The sequence below is a fragment of the Sphaeramia orbicularis genome, chromosome 12 (genome assembly GCF_902148855.1).
Source record: "Sphaeramia orbicularis chromosome 12, fSphaOr1.1, whole genome shotgun sequence".
NCBI lineage: Eukaryota > Metazoa > Chordata > Actinopteri > Kurtiformes > Apogonidae > Sphaeramia > Sphaeramia orbicularis.
This window is the reverse complement of record NC_043968.1, coordinates 59696082-59718485: the sequence shown is the minus strand read 5'-3', so window position 1 is coordinate 59718485 and position 22404 is coordinate 59696082. Positions and strand designations below refer to the sequence as shown.

Sequence of the window (22404 nt, the reverse complement as noted above, 5' to 3'; positions counted from 1 at the left end):
AATGTCAGAACTATCACAGTTTAGCCTGAACTGTGGATCAACAAATGGTAAACTTGGCAAGGATAATAACACCACAAGATACTTTACACCTACATAAGTTTCATAATCAAACATGTCAAAAAAACACATCAAAACTCTAAAAACTTTTATTTTACCTCAGAGGTGTATCCACTGGTGAAAACAGTGACAACTAGAAAAGCACTCGAAGAGCTCAGCCTTTTTTGAACCAACACCCATTAACGGCATCAGAAGCCTCCTGCTGACCCCCCAGGATGTGGTGGTGGGTTATATATAGGTAAAGAAAACAAATTTTTGACGGGGGCATGTAAGACCAGGGGGAGTATGTGAGTGTACAGTCACGGAAAAAAATATTAGACCATCAAAAGTAATCAAAAACAATTGTTATGCAATCAAATGTGTATCCTGTGTGCATCATGTGACTAAAACAGACAGAAAAGTAAACATGGAATGCCTAAAAGTGTCCCCGTTGAGAAGCACTGCCCTAACCTGTTATGCCTTTTTTGCATTTCCACTGCATGAGAGCAGTTACTGTCAGATAGTATTTTAAGTCCCACTTTAACCGAGGTTCCAAGCAGACTGAAACGTCACTGAAAGTGTCGTGGCTTGGTGCCTAGCTAACAGAAAGTGTCTGAAATTTTCAAACCAGCTCCACCTTTATAAATCAACCACAGATCTGAAGTGTAGACAACTATACTTGTCATGTCTGCTCCCAGACTGTGTCTGTCTTTTCTGTTTTCTCTGTCATTTCCTGTTTTATTTTGTTAAGTTTCCCTCTTGTGTCATGTCTGGTGTTTTTACTTCCCCTCCTTGATTGTTTCACCTGCTCCTGATTACCTGACTCCTCCCTGATTATCTCCACCTGTGTCCAATTGTCTTCCCGCCCTCTTGTGTATTTAAACCCTGTGTTTTCCCCTGTTCCTTTGCCAGTTTGTGTTCTACCTTTGTGTGCTCACTTACCAGCGTTTTTGGATACCTGTCAGTCTGTCTGCCCGTTCTTGACCCGTTTTTGCCTTCCGACCACCGATCCTGCCTGTTCCTTGTCTGCCTGCTCGTCTGGTTCTGACCTGGTTCGTACATCGACTTCTGATTCTGCCTATTCCCTGACTACCTCAGCCTCCAACGTGTTACCTTGTGTTTCGACCCTCGCCTGGACCTTGACCGTGAGTAGCTTTTCCCTCATGTCCCGTTGCCTCCTGAATTGCCCTCCTGTGTATGACCTGGCTTGTTTTTTGACTATCCTCTGTTTTGCCCTAGTCGGGGTGTTGACGGGAATCCTCCGGCTCGGCCGTGCTGACCATCCATATTCTCCGCTCACAGCCCGGACGAAGAGTCCAGTATCACACGCCTTCATAGAAGTGTTAACAATTTTGTGCTGTGTTTTTACTACCGTGATTGTGTTTAATAAACACTCTCAATTGGTCATCTGTGTTCTGGTCTTGCATTTGGGTTCAGCCTTTGTACTAGTCTCATTACAATACTCTCACTTGGGAAAATATGAATGTAATGTTTCATTTTAGAAATTAAACAGTTTTCAGTATCACCTGCTTCCATACTTGTCTTACTTGTAGCAGCAGTCACACTGAAGACAATGTCACAATAGTTACCTCCGCCAGGAGGTATTGTGATCGCTTTGCTTTGTGTGTTTGCATGTTTGTTTGTTTGTTAGCAAGATAACTCAAAAAGTAATGGATGGATTTTCAGGAAATGTTGATACTGGCACAAGGAACAAATGATTAAATTTTGGTGGTGATCGGGGGGTAGGGGGGGATCTGTCTTGGTGGAGGTCTGCACTCTCCGAGTGCTTTTCTTGTTTACACTGCATTACACTAGTGGCCGAGCTGTGCTGAACTGATGCAAGCCAAGTAGATGGCAGCAGTGGAATAGTGGCTGGTATCATTTTGTTTGATTTAGAAAGTCAATTTTTTTTTTTAACAGCTGTCATCCTCAGCTTAGCCTTGGTGTTAGTTTTCATTACTATGGGGGACAGGCACTACTCCCTCTCGTGGCCACATACATTCACAGCAACACATCAGCGCATGGCTGTCGACAGATTCACTACGTATTTCTGCCAAACAGTACTTTGGCATCTTTGGGATAAGGTCAGAACTATTAATACTAATCACTCTAAGGATACCTTAAATAAATGTAACACAGGCATTAGGTCCCTGCTACTACATATATTTGTGTAGGTTTGTACTGTTAATGAGCGGTCTGTAATTAACGCTTTGTGTGATGGACATGTACCTTAATTTAATAACATAGCGTTTACAAATCTCCTGCATCTATTACCAGACATCACAATGTAGATATATAGACATGTTGCTTATGGAGAGGATCTAAATCCATGGCAGGTGTCTCAGTTTCTTCTGTCAGTTTTGCAGATTAGTTCTCAAAGTAATGATCATGTATTTAACTTCCAGGTAGGAGATAAAGCTGTTTCCTGTTTTCTTTAGAATCTGTTTGGTAACCAAAACAGTATCTCTCTGCCATGTTACATAAATGCCATGATGTGGAATTAACATGATGTAAAAAAAAATTAAAATTAAAAAAATACAATGACTCACAGTTATTTTCTGATGGATTTTGCATATTAAGAAACATATTGCACAATAAATTTTTCATAAGGTCTTACATTATTGTTGATTCTGATCAGAAATAAAGCTGCTAAATCCCCAAACATCTTATAATGTTATTTCAGTGTTTTTACTGTAAATGGACATTAATAACCAGTGTGAAGCAAGGGTACATTCTGTTAGTGTTGGAGTCAAAGCCACTTAAACCTCAGACCAATGTCATGTATGCATGTAGTCTGCTATCTGGAAAAAACAATATTTTCTCTTGCAGTTTTGCCTTTCATCCACATGAAAACTCCAGTTTAGGTCTTTGGAAATGATTATTTCTGAAAAGTCTGGCCAAAGTGGAGATTTTGGAAAATTCTGCTTGCATGTGTTTAGGAGATTTTGGGTCAAGAACATCATATTACAGGGTGCTTATGCAGGTCGTAAAAGCCTTTAAAAGTATGGAATTTTGAAATGCTGTTTTCCAGACCTTGAAAAGTCTGAAATTTTGAGTGAAAGTCTTAATAAAGTATGCAGAAAATATTCTCTCATAGTTGAATTTTAAGGCACAGTTGTCCCACAATTTTTTTGGGACATAAGGGGGGGGGGGGCACCAGTAGGCTCATGATGCTGTTAGTGGGGCGTGGTTCAAAAAAGGTTGAGAAACCCTGATGTAGGTGAAAACTTTTCTGAAAACAATCTGGTGTTTACAGCATTATTACTAAAAACAGAAGTGGGGAAATATTGGTTCCTATACATACCTGGTTACATGTATACATGGCCCAATTCATAAGCAAACCCAAAGCAGGTATTGCTAATGATGTTCATTTTGTCTTCTGTTAATGTAATTATACTTTTCTTTTTTCTTTTATTCAGACAAGGTATAGTTTTTAGATGTTACCTGCTTGACAGTTTCGCCTGTGACTCCAGTCTTCCTCAGACAATTGAAACTGTCAAGCATGCAACATCTAAAAACTATACCTTGTCTGAACAAAAGAAAAAAAGAAAAGTATAATTACAAAGCAGATAATGTTCTCACCATTACAATGACATGACAATAACCTCTAATATGATTCAACTTGCACAAAAAAGGGTGGCGAATGTGTGTGTTATGTATCAGCCAGTGCTGGAAAGTGTACTTTCTGTCAGGCTAAGAGGTCTATTCAATGTTTAAATGTTTCCTAAAATGGACGTACATTACTTAAGTACATTATTACGTACATTGCAACACATTTCCCCTTTGGACAAATAAAGCTGATCTGTATCCAGTGTCACATCTCACACTCAGTGATGGAGTGGTACAGCAGTGTGAAATGTTTATGTCGAAGCTAACATTTGCACTTAAGTGTATACGATTTATACCCATTAGCAACAAAAGGATGTGTCCTGCCTGTCTCAGTGTTTATCAAAAGCAAAACTGTAGCTTAGGAATGAAAACTCACCTCTACGTGCCCTGTCCCTGTAATCTCTTACAAAGCTTAACGGGCATTAGCTACATATTTCAGTATAACTAAAGCAGCAACACTAACTTAAGAGGTACATTACCACATTAGTTTGGTTACATAGTTAATGAGACAATAAACTACCAGCTCGTTTAAATTCAGGCATTTTTAACTTGTGTTTCATACCATAGTTTATTTATTTATTTATTTATTTTTAGTGATTTTGGAATCTGGGCGACACGGTGGTGCAGGGGTTAGCACTCGTGCCTCACAGCAAGAAGGTCCTGGGTTCGATTCCAACACCAGTCGACGGGGGGTGGGACCTTTCTGTGTGGAGTTTGCATGTTCTCCCCGTGTCTGCGTGGGTTCTCTCCGGGTACTCCGGCTTCCTCCCACCATCCAAAGACATACACTGATAGGTTAATTGGTTAATCTAAATTGCCCATAGGTGTGAATGTGAGAGTGATTGTTTGTCTCTATATGTTCAGCCCTGTGATGAACTGGTGACTTGTCCAGGGTGTACCCCGCTTTCACCCCTATGTAGCTGGGATAGGCTCCAAGCGACCCCCGTGACCCTAGTGAGGATAAAGCGGGTTCAGATAATGAATGAATGAATGAATTTTGGAATCTGCTGTGCTACAGCTAAACCAAGGACTACAAACTCATTGGCCTTTTCTCAGTTGGTGATCTTGTCTCTTCTTCTGTTCTTGCAATCTCATGAGACATCATCAAGTACTGTTCCATTCAACAGTTTGCACAAACCAAGATCAGATGAAATGCCTGGATGTTGTTCTTGTCTGCTAGCTTTAACCAAGGATGCACTGGTTGGTGATTTGTGTAGACTTGGCTGGCAAATATCCCAAGATGCATTTCATGCTACTCTCAAATGCAATGGCGGTTTCTGTGACAACTTAGTTCAGAAATATTTTAATGAGTAGATGACTATCACAAGATGATGTGATACAATATTGGAATACATGCAAGAGGCAGAATGTTGAGAAATGTATCTTTATTGTCATGATATCTGATTAAACGAAATTTGTTTATAAAGTTTTGAAGAATATACAAAATGAATTAAAAAAAAAGAAAATCAAATGTAAACAGAAATCAAATTGATTGACATATTGTGGTGGATTGTGGGAATACGTTAGGGAGCCAATGGTGGAAATACAGTAGATCCAGGAGGGAAAGATCACAAACACGCAGCCATTCCAGTTACAGAGACTTATGTTCTTAGCAAGTCCATTCTCTGGGACCGTTCTTACCAAGACCGTACTCAACCAACTTGATATTGAGAAACACCTATTGTCATGACACCTGCCCCTGCCTGATTCCTGTCTCTACAGTGGGTGCTGGGCTGTCTTTTCGCAAGCAGAATGTGTTTTTCAGCTGCTCCCTGAAGTCCTTGCAGAAGATGAAGTAGATGAAGGGATCCAGGCAGACGTTGAGAGCTGAAAATACTAAGGTTAACTCCTTGAGGAAATAGAACACCTGGCTCTGTGAACACCCAAGGAAAATATATGGAAGGTGAACTACGTGATAGGGAATGAAGCAAACGCAGAAGACACTGACCAGCACTGTCATGTTTCTGCGTGATTGGACCAGTTTCTTACTGTTGGGGGATGTAGTCTGGTTCTGCTGCGCCACTGACACCTCACGAGAGGTACGGTAGTAAACATACACCATAAAGACAAGGACACAGAGGAAGTTAGTCGTTTTGCCGATGTGGATCATTTTGAGAACTGCACTAGTCTTTGTGCTGTGTAAATACAGACAGCTATTGGGGATGGATGCCGGCCTGCGTTGTGTGACAAGTGACACAGAAACAAAGATGGCCAACACACTCATGTAGAAAACCCATGTTACTGTAGAGATGATGCAGGCCGCTCGCACTGTCTGCAGTTTGTGAGTTTTTAAGGGATGGACGATCTTTAGATATCTGTAAGAGGCAGAGTCACACATCAGGCTGGCAAAAAGAGGTCAATGAAGTCAATTTTTGGTTTCAAACTTGTGCGAAGAATCGAGGCGGTAGACGCTGATATTAAAAAAAAAAAAAAAGGATCTCAAGACAAAAAAATGGTTCTTGAACATTCTTAACAATAGGAGGTACTGTAACTGAAGACCCTTTAAGCATTTATCTAAAGAGAATATTTTACAAAATGGATTTTTTTTTTCCATGTTTGGCTTCACATCTCATATTATGCATGTCTTTTATTTCTTTGTATATAATGAAACATCAAATCCAGGCGTGTGATGAAACAGACTGATGTCATATAGACATATCCACATCATGTAAAAAATACACTTCTACAACCTGAACCAACACCCAAGTTTGTGACTCAACTTGTTGCTGCTTCACCTTTATGACAAATTAAAACCTCTGCATCTGTATTTGGAGCAGTTTATAGACATTTCTGTGTTGTCATGTTAACAGCTATTTCGTCAGAGGTTGTTGAGTGGACAGAAGTTTGTAAATAGGAAGAAAATATATGTTGACAGAAAACATTTTTGTTAGTGTAGGCGATGAGATTAATGAGTTGTTCAACTCACTTAACCTGAAGAAGAAACCATAAACTATGCATTTTATTTATTACCCCACCCCCCAGAGGGGAGGCAAGGGGTATTGATTTTGGTTCGGTTTGTTTCTTTGTTTGATTTTTAACACTCTAGCAGCAAAACTCTTGGTTGAATTCATACCAGATTTGGTGTATGTATTGCCAGTGACCCAGAACAGATTTGATGACATTTTGGGAAAAAGCAGGTCAAAGTTCGCATTTATTAGAAATTTTTCTAATCTTTTTTTCCCATTTACTTATAATGGGCGAGATTTCAAATGTCTATGAGAACATCAATTTGTTTCAATTTATTTCAAACTTGGCACATATATAGAGACAATTGATACCCTGACATCAGCACATGCATAGACATGATGACATCAGCTGGATCGATGCCAAAATAAGCTTCGATACATGCCAGGGGTGGGGTTTGTTGTGCCTGGCACCACTTGTGTTTTTACTGTTGCAGGGTTTCTATGGGTCATTAAGAAACATTAAAAGTCATTAAATTGATTTTGTGAAAATTAAGGCCATAAATGGCATTAAAAAGCATTCAATTTGATGTCAAGATGCATTCAAAAATTAAATACACTTGATGGGAAAAAAAAGCATTGTTTTTCATGATTTATTTTGATTTTATAAATATTTATTAATTTTGATTGGACGTTTAGTGTGATGATTGACAAGCGGAACCCTTTAATTGGCTGGTGTTTATGGCTGATACATGAAGTCACAACACCGGCTGCTTGGAATGCAACATGCTGTGAGCGTGCTCATGCCATGGTGAAAGAGTGGAGGGAATATTAGCAAATATTGGAAAAATGGGAAAATGCAAGTTTCAGCACAAGTGGTTAAAGCCTGTCAATGGTAAACCGTCATAAAACTGTGTCTTCAGTTAGACATGAGCATTAAATTTGTTTAAAGTAGTATTAAAGAGGGCATTAAAAAGCATTAAATTAAATTTGCTGATACCTGCAGAAACCCTGTTTAGGGCAAGTGCAATTCTCTACTTTTAGCATGAACATTGGTTTTCAAAAACAGGTGAAGTATCACAAATACTTTATGTCAAACCTGAGCAATTTGCTGCATTTGACCTGTAGTGCTAAAACAAGCTCATAATCAGTACCTGTTATAAGCAATGTGAGCCATGAACAGCATGCTCGCATACATGTTGAGGTAGAACATGGCGGATCCAAAGTTGCAGTAGGCCAGGCGGATGGTCATGGAGCTGCTGGCCGAGTCAATGATGTAGAAAAGAAGAGAGAGGCTGAGCAGAAAGTCTGCAGCTGTCAGATTCTTCAGGTAGATCATCATGATTTTTGACAACTTCTGACGCTGGCAGAGGTAAAACTTGAAGATGAAGCCATTGAGGAGAAAACCCACCTACAGTAGATGGAAAGGACAAGTCAGATTAACCCTTAGGGGTCCACAGTCACAACCCTTTGACTCAATCACATGACATACTCAACACATCGTAGCATCGGAAGTCAGTCATGTAGACCACTGGGGACAATTCCATTCGAAAGTGTGGACTTAAGACACTCTTCTGCTTTTTATTTGATGTTGATAGAGCAAATACAACTGGAGATATGACAGTTTGAACTTGGAGCAAACAAACATGAGTTTGTTTGCTCCGTATGAAAATGAGGTGGTGGGGGGGGGCGTTAGATTTCTGACCACATCTTTGTCATTTTTTGTCCTTTTTTCAAAACGGAAAAAGCTGGCAGAATCTGCAGATTCTAATCCACAGACTGCAGTAGCACTACAGGTAAGGGTGAGGATGACCCCTACCTGAAGCAGATGCGGAAACTGGGAGGACCGGGGGTCGGGCGTTGGGGTGAGAAAACTGGAGAAAACTCCCACATAAAGATATGCTTTTATGTCAAATATTTGAGTAGAGTTTTAATTTATTACAATTTTGATTTTATGTACCTAATATCTAGAACCAATATTCACTTTTAAAGTGTCTGAAAAGGTTCGTTAAAGGTGTGGGAGACTTTCGTGATTACTTTTTCATCAGATCTGTAAAACCTCAGTCATCGCCTAAGTATCACGAATCCGTAAGTCTTTCTGTGATTACTCACCTGAATCTCTTGCATTACAGTGAACAATTTCAAAGTGTCATCCACCATAAACAAACCATGTGTTTACAAACACAGCCAGTAGATCACTCGTGCATCTTCGTAATTTTGTCGCGACGTGCATTGTGGAAAAGGGATGTTCGCGCAGCAGCAACGCAACCATATGATATTATATGGATGAAACAAACACGACGCAGAAACGGCTGAAAAGCAGAAACGGCTAGAGGAATATACATAGGGGGAAGGGAGCTCCTGCCGTTTCCGTGTCGTGTCTGTTCTAGCTGCAGCTGTCAGGTTGCTGCGCAAACCTCTGTTTCCCACAATGCATGTCGCAACATAATTCCGAAGATGCCCGAGTTACCTCCCGGCTCTGTTTGTACACAAATGGTTTGTTTACGGTGGAAGGCACTTAGAAATTGTTGATTGTAATGCATGAGATTCAGGTGAGAAATCACAGAAAGACTTACAGATTCATGATACTGAGGATATGACTGAGGTTTTACAGATTAGATAAAAAATTGGTCATGAAAGTCTCCCACACCTTTAAGCATCTTTGTGTTAGTTATGCAATAAATTATATACATTTTTCAAATCGGATTTTATATTTTTTGAGTGTTTTGTTGTCCTTTTGTGTTGATATAGTAGGTTATAATGAAAAAATAATAGGCAGATGAGATAGATGAAGTTGTGCTGAAAAAAAAAGATACCAAACATGGGTATAGTAAACATTTCTTTGTATAATATATAAAGGCAAAATCAAAAGTACTCAAAATGGCCAAAATTGGCTCAGACCCCTAAGAGTTAATGTTAGATTGAACCTTCAAGGATCTAAACAGCTACTGACCACCAAAAGCAGAACTGATGTAAAATGTTGAATGACTTTTGATCCTTTAATCCTATCAATGCATTAAATATATTCAAGTAAAATGCAGTTTTTTAGTCTTATCATCATCATCATCCCATTGGACGTTCAAAGGCTCTGTAGTGAACGTGGAAATGTTCTGCAACATTGAGTCAGCAAAAAAAAAAAAACGTAGTTTGACTAATGACATTGGTTGTCGACACCTGTTTTTACTATTAAGGCTCATATATGCTTTACGTATATAAACAGGTTTGTCCGTTTCTAATGTTGTCTAGTGTCACTGCCTTCATACGTCCATGCATCCAGTAAGTTGGAATGAGCATTTCTCAGTCAATCCACCAGAGGGCACCTCTCTTAATCATCATACTGGTCAAATACCACAAAGAAGAGTCAAGTTTTTTGAGAAGGTGAAGAAAGTCAATAATAACAAACATGGCGTCGACAGAGAAGGTTTTACTAGTGTGGATACAAATGTTAATATTTATTTATTATTGATGTGGTATGACTGTTTCTGTGGAGCGGTGATGTATTTTGAACTTCCCCTTGGGGATTAATAAAGTCTATCTATCTATCTATCTATCTATCTATCTATCTATCTATCTATCTATCTATCTATCTATCTATCTATCTATCTATCTATCTATCTATCTATCCATCCATCCATCCATCCATCCATCCATCCATCCATCCATCCATCCATCCATCCATCCATCCATCCATCCATCCATCCATCCATCCATCCATCCATCCATCCATCCATCCATCCATCCATCCATCCATCTACCTACCTACCTAGAAGGGTAGTTGTCATGAATATGTTAGTTTTTTACTGACTCACACAGTCACTCTTTAAAAGGTTCTGCTATTTATGGAAATTATTTTCTTTCTCATCTCAACACTGCCTCCATGGTTCTGGTGGTACTGCTCTGTATTCTCCGTCTGGGTACGCATTCGCAAGCTCCTGAAAAACTGACAGAATTACATATGTAATGTACGCAGCGAACAGACAGAACGCTCCATCGTATCCATCTGTGTCTTTAACGTTGAGCATAAATGAGCCTTAGTTATTGTTATATTTTGCAGAGGGAGTCATCTTTTCTTCAGTTTTGTCTGTTCTAATACAACCTTTGAATTTAGTCTGAGCTTTTATGAACATCTACATGGTCAGTAAATGAAATATTAAACATAAGTGTATACCTGATTTTCACTTAAATATTTAGAGTATAATGGATGGTGATAAATCACTACAGAAAGGTTAAATGTAGAGAAAACTGTTTGAATGTGATGACAAAAATAGTTTTAGAGCTTTAGGTCTTTAAGTATTGACAACAAACTGCATTATAGACCATGACATTTCCCCATTTACATCACCTTTTAATGCTGCATTTGGCTTTTTAACTATGGCCAAAGTGATCCCTTGTGTTTCCTTTTGTTCATAAATTTGAGCATTTATTAATAAAGTCTTTTTTTTTTTTTTTTTTTTTTATTTAGCCTGGGTCTGGTCAATATCATGCGGTCTTGGTAACCAGTCAGTAAGCTTCACCTCCATGCTGCTCAGAATAACATTCAAGACGTACATGTCAGGGTGTTAATGCGTATATCAGTAAAAACTCAAATAGGTGAAGTATTTGTTTGCATTTTGCATTTTATGAACAGTCTTTTTGATGATTGTTCTTTTTGCCTTGTAAAGCTTGTTTTAGCTGCAAAGCTGCTATGAAAATGAAGTGCTTACTTAAGTGTTGATTATGTCAGTGGTTGCCAGTGCATCTAAAAGTCCAGTAGCAGGAGGGAAAACATTTGATAACTCACCAGAAACACCAGACTGTTGGCAGCAATGAAGAAGAGGCGGGTTGATGCTGATTCATGGCATTGGGTCAGATCTTCAGTGGTGGTGTCGTTGATGACGGACTGGTTTAACAGTTGGGTCAATCCTTCCATGTTTTCCATGTATTTGAGTCTGTTCCAAGGTTATTATCGTTAACGAAAACAAACAAAATGACGAAAACTAGAATTGGAAAAACATTTTTGTTAACTGAAATAAATAAAAACTGTAGTTAAAAGAAAAAAAATGATAACTGAAACTGTATTGTGTGCTTACAAAACTAACTAAAACGGATAAAAATTATGGATAAAATTCCTTTCGTTTTCATCTTTGTCAACGTTGGATTGACACAAAAGCGATTTATTTTGCTCTAGCAGTTTTAGCTGCTGGCACCATATGATATTTATGTCTCGTCACTTGTGGTTTCCAGTCGTCTTCTGGTCCCCACTCTACCTGGAAACATGGAGACTAAAGTTGGGAGAAAACAGCAGAGTCCTGTCTGGGATTTATTTGAATACGACGGAGAAGAAGAGAAAAGATATTAAAAAAACTAAAACTAAGCATTTAGAAAATAACAAAAACTAATAAAAACTAGCAAACCTGCTCTAAAAACTAATTAAAACTAACTGAATTAGAGAAAAAAAAGTCAAAACTAAATAAAACTAAACTATAATGAAAAATCCAAAACTTTTAGAACCTTGGTCTGTTCTACAAAAAAGGTAAACCTGTAACATTATTATACATCTAATTTCTCTTGTTTTAGGGTTGTGTTTACTATCTTTCAAGAATTCCGCCTTACCTTGTCATATTTAATCTAAGTTTATAGGTTTTAACTTTTTGATCCTGCAGCTAAAATGTACATTTTACTTCAGTAATATAATCTATGACATACTGCTCTGCCTGTAGAAACAAAACCAACACATTTTGACCTTGGTCAGTGTATCTTTTGGTAATTGGATTTTCTTTTCAGGAACAAAATAAAAAAAACAGTGGTTCATTGATTTTTGTTTTAAAATAGAGGAATTAAAATTGACTGATTTTTGTTTTCTCTTTCTAATTACAAAAAAGAAAGTTACTACCTCACAGAAATGGAAAAACGGAGTAAAACCGGCTGTTTTTTTTTTTTTTTTTCATTTTCTGAGACTGGATGTTGTCATTTTCAAGGAAAGAGAGCTAATGCCTAGGTCACAGAGATTCTTACGAACGATGGATTTGTATGAATCTTCCAGTTCATACGAAATCTGGACATTGTAGACATGCTCCCTCCACGAATGTCTACGAACTCCAGATTTTATGATTCCTTGAAATTCAATTTTAATCCCTCTATTTTAAAACAAAAATCTATTATTAGTTTTTCTTTTGTTTCTAAAAAGAAAATCCAATTACCAAAAGATACACTGACCTCTTTCCATGAAAATGACAACATATGGTGTCAGAAAATCAAGAAAGTCAATCAGTTTTGTTTTTTTTTTTGGTTTATCTGTTTTGACACTGAAAAAGAAAAACACCCTGAAGTTCAATTTTAATTCTTCTATTTTAAACAAAAATCAATTAACCACTAGTTTTTCTGAAAAGAAAATTGAATTACCAAAAGATACACTGACTATCCACATTCATGATTTAAACGTTTCTGCTTTCACTAGATTCCTCATCAACTGCTAAAAACTTCATTCACATTTAGATATATGGTAATTTATTTGATTTTTTTTTGTGCAAAATCCAGATGTAAACATAACATTTCAGCACGACTGAAAACTAAAAACAAAGATGAGAGGTTACTGTACCTGGATCTGCTGTCTGCTTCGGTCACAGGGATGCCCGAGAGGATCTCTACCACTTATAGATATTTGTTTTTATCTGTCGGTGCAAAACTCGTCATTCGCTCTCATTTGCAAGTCAACGGTTACGAGAAACACTGAAGATCTATAAATATACTCTTTAGTAAAATGTCCCTTGGTTTGTCGTGCTTTTGGAAGGGAACATTTAGCACTGTTTTGGTAACAGAGTGAGATGACTGAATATTTGTTTAGGGACCAACTGTGATGGAAACCAAAAGTTTGCAAACATAATAAAGTATTACAACTGCAACTTTTGTTTTCTAATGTCTTGAAAACCCATGACAGCAATGGTTGTAACATGTAGAAGAACCAATTGGTGGAACATATCTATTTATTTACCCTGTGAATAGAAAGTCATTGTGGTTGCATGTGTATTTGAGTTCATGTAACAACATACAGTATGTATTCAGTACCTTTTGTGTTAGTAATAATACAAGATGTTCAAAGCCTCGCAATGCCTTTACTTTGAGAATATCGGTAGCAAAAACACAATGTATTTAAAATAAAAACTGTACTGAATATCAAAATAACAATGTGTATCAGCAACATACCAAAGTTATTTATTTTTAACAATATCTTTATTGAGCTTTGGGGTATACATTAAACATTCAGTATTCATTTGTACAGTATTGTTTTGAAATAAAATACATAGTTTAGTCTGTACCCCTAACCCACCCCTTTACATGAACAGAACATCATTTCACTCTTACTCAGTGTGAAAGGAAATTAATATACAGGGTGTCCCATAAGTCTCCATACATAGGAAAAATAAACGTTTCTTGACATAAACCATTTTTATTTATATAATATGCTCTATTTGACTGCCATTTTGTCGGGAACAAATTGATCCAAAACACTTCCTGTTTTTTTGAACTTGACAATAAGTTTTGCCACAGTGTTGTGTGTGATACTCGTCCCATGTTTTCTGTTAAATGTGCTTGCAACCATACGACTGCTTGCTGAACCGGCCATCCGGATGATTTCAATTTGTTGCTCTTTTTTCAAATGCATTCTTTGGGTTATCTGAAATATAAAGAAATACATGTTAGAACCATATATGTATGGAATGTATTATGTCTCCTATGTATGGAGACTTATGTACGGTGGCCCAGAGGTGCAACAGGCCAAAAAATTATCCACTAGACGAAAAAAATTATCTACTACAAGAAAAAAAAAAGGAGAACAGCCTAAAAAAACTATCCACTAGATGAAAAAAATTATCTACTACAAGAAAAAAAAAGGAGAACAGCCTAAAAAAACTATCCACTAGATGAAAAAAATTATCTACTACAAGAAAAAAAAGAGAACAGCCCAAAAAAATTATCCACTATAAGAAAAAAAAAAGAGAACAGCCTAAAAAAATTATCCACTAGATGAAAAAAATTATCTACTGCAAGAAAAATCCGAACCTAAAAGACTTTTCTGCACCACCACGAGTGGTTTTCAAAAGACCACCTAATTTGAGTAACATGCTGGTTCGGGCTTGTTTACCTCCCTTGACTCAGCCACATTTTTTACAAAATATACCACATGGTAACTATAGATGCGGCCACTGCACTCAGTGTAATTTTACACATAAAACACAGACCTTCACTCATCCTAGGTCTGGCAAATCCTACAAAATCAAAGGAATAATAACCTGTAACACAAGAAACGTAATTTACATGTTAAAATGTCCATGTGGACTAGCCTACATTGGAAAAACCAGTAGACATTTGAAAACCAGGATCTCAGAACACAGATCAAACATACGTAACAAAGACACAAAGAACCCAGTGGCCATACATTTCACACAAGCACAACACAATGTCAGCATGCTTAAATACTGTGGCATAGAAAAAGTCAGTGTGCCCAGCCGAGGGGGAGATATCAACCGCTTGTTACTCCAACGGGAGACTTTTTGGATTTACACCTTAGACACACTTAGCCCTAAAGGCCTTAATGAAGAATTTGATCTTAGACCATTTTTATAGACTCTTCACAACTTCTCACACGTTCCTAAAATTAATCTTCACATAGACCACTTCACTCCAGTGTATGTAGTATATATATCCTCACTCCAACACTGCAGTTTAGATGTCTATTTGGATGTATCTCAACGTTGCCCAATATAAACCTTTTTTAAAAGAATTTTTCTTTTGTTTTTGCTCTTGTAAATCTGTTCTTGTATTTTTGTTAATAAGAACCGTGCACACATGCTGTGGTGCTTGTCACCACATTCAGATGGACAGTATAACTACGTAGACCTGTAGAAATTTGATTATCTATTTACAAATATGAATGCAAAGCAATTTGATCATTAAAAATCATGTATATTTACAGACGTTTGTAACACTTCATGATTTATGATTGATTGCACATATGATTAGGCTTTACAAGTTATTTTCTGATCTTCTAAGATGATGTTTATTGCATGTCACGTGCTATTTTCATCGGACACTGCATATAAAACACCTGTGTATTTTGTATTTGTGGATACTCTGAAATGTAAGACTCTTGATCATCTACAATTGGTCATATGTTTGAAAAGTTTTAATGATTTTTTTCTGTTATGACGTGTAACGCAGGTCACGTGTTATGATTAGACGCCACATATAGAACACCTGTGTAAGTTTCTGTCCTCAGTCTGATGAAGGGCCTTGGCCCGAAACGTCACGATTAAATGGTTTGGGAGCTCACTGGTTGTGCGGACCTTCCTTTATTTTTTCTCACGTTCTACTGTTTTTGGGATCCAGCACACCTCTAATTTTGGATGTGCGTGTCGTTCACCTTTTTTCATGATAGTGGAGCTCCACAGGAAGCTCCTCTTCTCCTCATCTCAAAATAAAATAATTTTAGAACTTCTTGTAGTGAATATTCATCAAAAATGATATTGAATGTCAGGCAGTTGAACAATTCAACACCGTAATCACACAATTGTTTATTCGCACTGGTAGTTCACAAAGTTGCCGTCAACTTTTCGCGTTAGCATTAGCTTAGCAACGAACCTTCACACAGTGCACACAAGGGGCATTTACCACTGAAAACTAACCCCAACCATACCCTAACCCTAACCTTAACCATTTAACGCCCATGCCTAACCTTGAGCAGACACTGGAACCGTATTTAATCATTTAACTGCTTTGCAAACTATATTAATGTAAATATCTATATTTTAAAATAACTTTATTTTTTAGCGCACGACCTCCACTTCCGGTGGGGTACTTCCTTAGCATTAGCCACATTAGCCGAAAGCCTTAAAATTTTTCAGCCTGTCCTTTTATTTTTTGTGGTGGCCTTAATTTTAAAGCAAGGCACCTTTCGGGTAAACAGCGCCCCCGTAATTGAAAAGGTGGATGATGTTTTTTTTTTTCTTATAGTGGATATTTTTTTGGGCTGCTCTCTTTTTTTTTTTCTCATAGTAGATCATTTTTTTCACCTGTTCTTTTTTTTTTTTTTTTTCTTATAGTGAATAATTTTTTGGGCTAGTAGATAATTTTTTTTGCCTGTTCTCTTTTTTTTCTTATAGGGGATTTTTTTTTTTTTTTTTTTTTACATCTAGTGGTTATTTTTTTTTAGGCTGTTCTCTTTTTTTTATTACAGTGGATAATTTTTTTAGGCTGGTCCCTTTTTTTTCTTGTAGTAGATAATTTTTTTTCATCTAGTGGATAATTTTTTTAGGCTGTTCTCTTTTTTTTTCATCTAGTGGATAATTTTTTTGGGCTGTTCTCTTTTTTTTCTTGTAGTAGGTAATTTTTTTCATCTAGTGGATAATTTTTTTAGGCTGTTCTCTTTTTTTTTCTTGTAGTAGATAATTTTTTTCATCTAGTGGATAATTTTTTGGCCTGTTGCACCTCTGGGCCACCGCACTTATGGGACACCCTGTACAAATAAATATTACATGGAATGAATAAAACCATCATTGATATTCAAATACAAACATATACGGTACCTTAATTTTTAGATTTTATTATTATACGACACAAAAAAAAATCCAAAAAAGTACCTCCCTCCAAAATGACTTAATGCTGTTGCATTCCCACACTGCAAAAAAATCCAACTTGTATTTTTTGGCCGAAAACAGTAATTTATGTTGGTAAAACTTGAAAATATAAATTATTGACATTTAAAGCAATAATGTGAGTTAGCACAACAAAGCAAGCCAGTTATGTGCTCCAAAACAATTTGGTGAGTTGTTAATACTTATATCTTTAAGTTGGGGTTTAATGCAAGGGACTGTTGTCCCTTGCATTAAACCTAACTCTTATTTCTTTATTGTGAAATGCAGGAAAGCCAACTTCCCGATTTGGCACATTTTCATTTGAAGTGTCATTGTGGCTGTGCTGCCTCGAACTGGAGTCCACACAGGTAAGTTTTAATTAAAATAAGTTAAAATAATATGGAGATTTTTTTTACAGTTACAGTACACAGCCTGAGGTTGGCAGGTTATCAACAAATCAAACAGCATGACACTTAACACATATGGACCCAGTGTTACTTATGTGGCAGTTCCCAAATGATTTTTTCTCTATTTAACCTTCCGTAAGTGCCTTATCACCAATTATTGTAATATAATCTTCTGTATTTTGTGTTTTTTCAGTGAAATCTGGTATTTTCTCATATTTAATTTACTGATCATGTAGATGTTCATAAAAGCTCAGAGTAATACTGAGGGTTATTATATCAAAAAACAAAGAAAACTGACAAAAAAGTGACTTTTTGAGCAAATCTATCATTAACTAAGCATAAAACATGTGTGTCCATCCACTGTCATTGATCCAACTCCATGGGTTTTACTGGTGAATCAATGTTGTAGAAGATGACAGTGTTTCCACATTCACTACAGAGCCTCTGGACGTCCAAGATGACAACTACATTTTACACCAATTATTTACATGTGTTGACAAGATTAGTGGTTCAACAGTTATTATACATTTTAGATCAGCAAATTCTTTTGGTGGTCGTGGATGTTTGGGTCTTAATGGGTTAATGTGACAGGCTGCGGGGATGTTGCCGCATGGTTCTGTGGGTGTTTTACATTCTATGTTCTATTCTATGTGCGGGGGTTCATGGAATTATTGCGTTTATGGGAGTTTAGGTGAGTGTGTGGGCATGGCAATAGTTTATCTGGCATTTTACGTTCATGTTTGTTTTTCTGAAGTGATACCATGACTGTAAGTCGTAGACAGAACAGTGTCTTTACATCCAACAATTTTCCCAAGTTTAGCGGACCGTTCCAGTGGGTTTTGACTTGTCAAAATGAAAACTTTAGTTGCAAGAGTGTAGACAATACAAGGAACTTCCAGGTCTCACTCCTACAACGCTATTAACTAATGTGGGCCCCCTAGTGACCATGAGGTCCCCTGTAGGCCACATGGCCCTCAGCAGCCTCTTGTGCCGCGTTTCCACTGCGTGGTATCAGCTCAACTTGACACGGCCTTTTTGCGTTTCCATTATGAAAAAAGACCTGGAATCTGGTACCCGGTACTAGTTTTTTGGTATCACCTCCGCTGAGGTTCCAAGCAATACTAAACCATGACGCATAACACTGCAGACCACTGATTGGTCAGACAGTTTTCTCTGTGACCCGCCATTTTACAAAAAACAGATGCAGAAGTGGACAGTAAATTTAGCAGTACATTAATGCACACGATAACAGCCCAAAACTACACCATGGTCGGTCGAGGAGATTCAGTCTTTGGTGGCTGACGTAAAAATTCAGACGAGACAACACGCAACGAGCGAGTTTATCAGTAACTCTCTGAACAGACGACACGGAAATAATGCGCCACATCTTTATGACATCCAGGTACTGTAAAGTCAGTAGTATCCTGTAATGGAAATGGTCTCCAGGAATACCGAGCCGAGCTGAGTTGGTTCCATGTAGTGGAAATGCAGGATTAGTTTGCCTGTAGGACGGGCCGGCTCTGAGCAGAAATAAGGATTAAAAGTTATTACAATGTAAAATTATTTGTACAATTTACAGTTGAGTTGACAAAAATCTGAGTTCAGAGTTCAGCAAACTCAAAAGCAAAACTTTAAATATTTAGTGTAATTGCCCAACTTAAAATTTTATGGAAGTTTGTTGCCTTGAAATTTGAGTTTGCCCAACTTTTCTTTTTTTGTCATGCCGACACAAAGTACAGATGTCCCTGAGCCTCTCTACATTTAAAGCATTTACCAGGTATATTTTAATATTAGATTAAGTTATTTAGAGTCAGGAGGATCAACATTTATTTTCCAGTTGTTCACATCTCTCATCTGTTCCTTGTTGACACTCGGCATGGACCCAAATATATGAGACACTCAAGGTTCAGTGGTTAAAGGGATTTATTTTAACAAAAAATACAAAAACAGATGAACAAAGGGAGGAAGCACAACGTGCTCAATAATAAACTAAAAAAAATCTAATGAACTAAAGGGGGAAGTAGTGATGGGTCCAGCAACACCGATGCGTTGGCGCATGCGTCGAGCTCATAGAGCAAAACCCCATGTCGGTGCGCGTATCGCTTCAAGAAAGTCACATGGCCCATACAGGAAGTGTTTGGAACTGACACTGACGCGCCAAACTGTGTTTATAAGGAAGTGCATCTGTCAACGGGATGCATCTGCCAAAAGAACCTCTGATCTTTTGCGGTTCATCGTCAAATTCATCAAGAATTCTGGAGCAGCCTCTAGCCAAAAGAAAGGTTTCCACCGTGTGGGACCATTTGGATCTGATATCGGAAAATAAGGGATTTGTTTTAATTTCCTTGTTGTTTCATCCTGTTCCTCTCAGAGTTTCCACTTGATCTATCTGAATTCAAATTCATTTCAAAGTGACTCTTAGTTTACTCTTCATATTATTTTCTGCAGGTTAAATGTCACATTTGTTGGACAGAACTTTCCTATTTTAAACTAAAGCACCTCCTCAATACTGAGGCATTCTAGGGCCAGGCATGAGAACGAAGTCCAGATCCACCAGGACAAACTCAGGTGTACAGCCATTCTACAACTGACTCACAGTTGCTTTATTGATCATTAATTCCTATTAATTTATTCTTTACTTCATTTTTAACCATCAAACTCAAAATGTTGGAAAAACTTTTTTTTTTTTAAATAAAATTTGTAAAAAAAATTAAAAAAAAAAAATCCCAGCCCACAAGCATCCTCATTCACAGCACGTTCACTTAGATTTTTACGTTATGATATATGTTCACATTACTTATTAACTGTATCTAAAAATATCAATGATACTTTAAATTTAAATGAAGATATGAAATAATACAAAATAAAATACAATGACTTCAATTATATTATTGTATATACTAGGTCATCAAATCAGTGTCAGTTGAGTCTGTCAACTAGGTTGCCTGTAGGGATTTTGAAGATCCAGCAGGTGTCAGTATTCAGTGACACAGTATCGATACAGTATCAATACAGTTCGGCAATGTGTCGAAACGCTTCATGACGCCTCATCTACCCATCACTAGGAGGAAGCATAACGTACTCTATATTAAACTAAAAACCTGATATACAAAACACATGGAACAAGATACTTAGCACATGGAGGTCTTCACAGGGAAACAGAAACAACGCACTGACAACAGACAAAGGGAGAGAGGAGAATATATATGAAAGGTAGAGATCAAACAGGTGTGGGCAATTACAGGAGGAACACCAGGTGCAGGCAATGAGGGAATTAGGGACGACAAAGACAAGACTGACAGAGTGCAGACAAAAACAGGAAGGTGACACCATCACCAAAATAAAACAGGAAGAGACAAAACAAAAACCCTAAACTAAATCAACATAAACATCGACGCATGATATTCCTGCTCTTTATAACACAGCCAGCATTCATTTATTCAGCCTACTCTGCTCATCACATCCCTCCTACTCACTGGGCGACAGCAGATATTTAAATCACCTGTTGTTCATCCCAATCACACTGTAATGTTATCCCCTGTTTGTAATGTCCAGGCTGATGGATATGAGGAGAAACACTTATGGACAATCTATCCCATCATCCAACCCTGAGTAAAGTAGTCAACACCACCTGCACCATTAATACCTTTGTTTATTCATGTCATTTACAGTGTTGTGTAGTAACAAAGTAATAATACTCCACTACTGTACTCAAGTATGTTTTGGTAGAATTTGTGCTTTACTGAGTATTTTTATTCTGTTTATTTTCATTTTTACTTAACTACATTTCCTAACTCAATTACATACTTCTACTCCCATACATTTTAATGCACAGTATCGTTACAAAAAATAAATTAAAGGAAATTTGGTGTTTTCACCGCTGAGATTACCGATGACGGCTACTAAGTCAGGAAGCTGTTTTGTCATTGGGCCTAATCGTGTAATGTGTAAGTGTAAACAATGGTCCAAACTCGACCTGTGGGTGATCTGTTGATGTGAGGGAGAGTTGAATGAAGCTCTGCTCTGCTTTCTCCCCAATAGTCTGGTGTCTTTGTGCATGTATATCTACGAATCCAATTTATTTCATTCTTTTACATCTGTGCATGTGCAAAAAAAGAAATTGTAGAAAACTGAAGTGACATAGTCAAATGTGTGCGGAGGAGATAAAAGGAAGTTTGAGTCTACCATCCCTGCGTATGTACATAACCCAATAATGGACTGAAACACCTAAAATAGTTCTTTTTTTTTTTGATTATCGCATTTCTGAAGTGCATGCAAATGCATCAGATCGGATTATTACATTTACTTGATTACTCTCAGTTATCAGATTTTTATGGTCATGTAAATAGGCTGAGTGTTTTACCTGTTTCACAAGTTGCAACACCTCCATTTAGCCTCTTCCACATCTGGGTTTGACGAAGGGACAGTAGTGGGTTTGGTTGTGTGTATGTGGAACTGTTAATGCGATTTAAGTGTTTGCATTGGTTATGTTAGTCTAAATCTACCAGTTCACATACTATTGAAGCCAAATACAATTGAAACAAAAGTTCTAAATCATTTTTCCAGTTTTCAGTGTCTGGCATTTTCCCCCTCACAAGAAACAACTGTTATCCTACTGTATATTATAAAAGGGAAGTGGACTCGGGCATCACATGAAATCCAGAAAGACCTGACTGTTGCAGTTTGGCATACTTTTTTTGGTCAAGGAAGAGACTAGTGAAAACAGTAAGTTAATAGGACCAATATTTTAGAAGATATTAGTAATTTTGGAATACAACAGCCTTGCAATCACGTTGCTATGCCCAGAATCATAGAATCACCATTGAAGTGGGTTACTTA

General features: G+C 37.4%; 1 protein-coding gene across 1 annotated transcript; it reads right to left on the bottom strand.

Annotated features, from left to right (window-relative positions):
- Positions 1-5329: 5329 nt before the first annotated feature.
- LOC115429118 (P2Y purinoceptor 14-like) lies at positions 5330-11457 on the bottom strand. Its single transcript, XM_030148371.1, has 3 exons — positions 11329-11457; positions 7703-7959; positions 5330-5960 (listed from the first exon to the last, which is right to left on the bottom strand). Exons 1-3 carry the CDS (start codon positions 11455-11457, stop codon positions 5330-5332), a joined length of 1017 nt encoding a protein of 338 aa, XP_030004231.1.
- Between the last annotated feature and the right edge of the window lie 10947 nt (positions 11458-22404).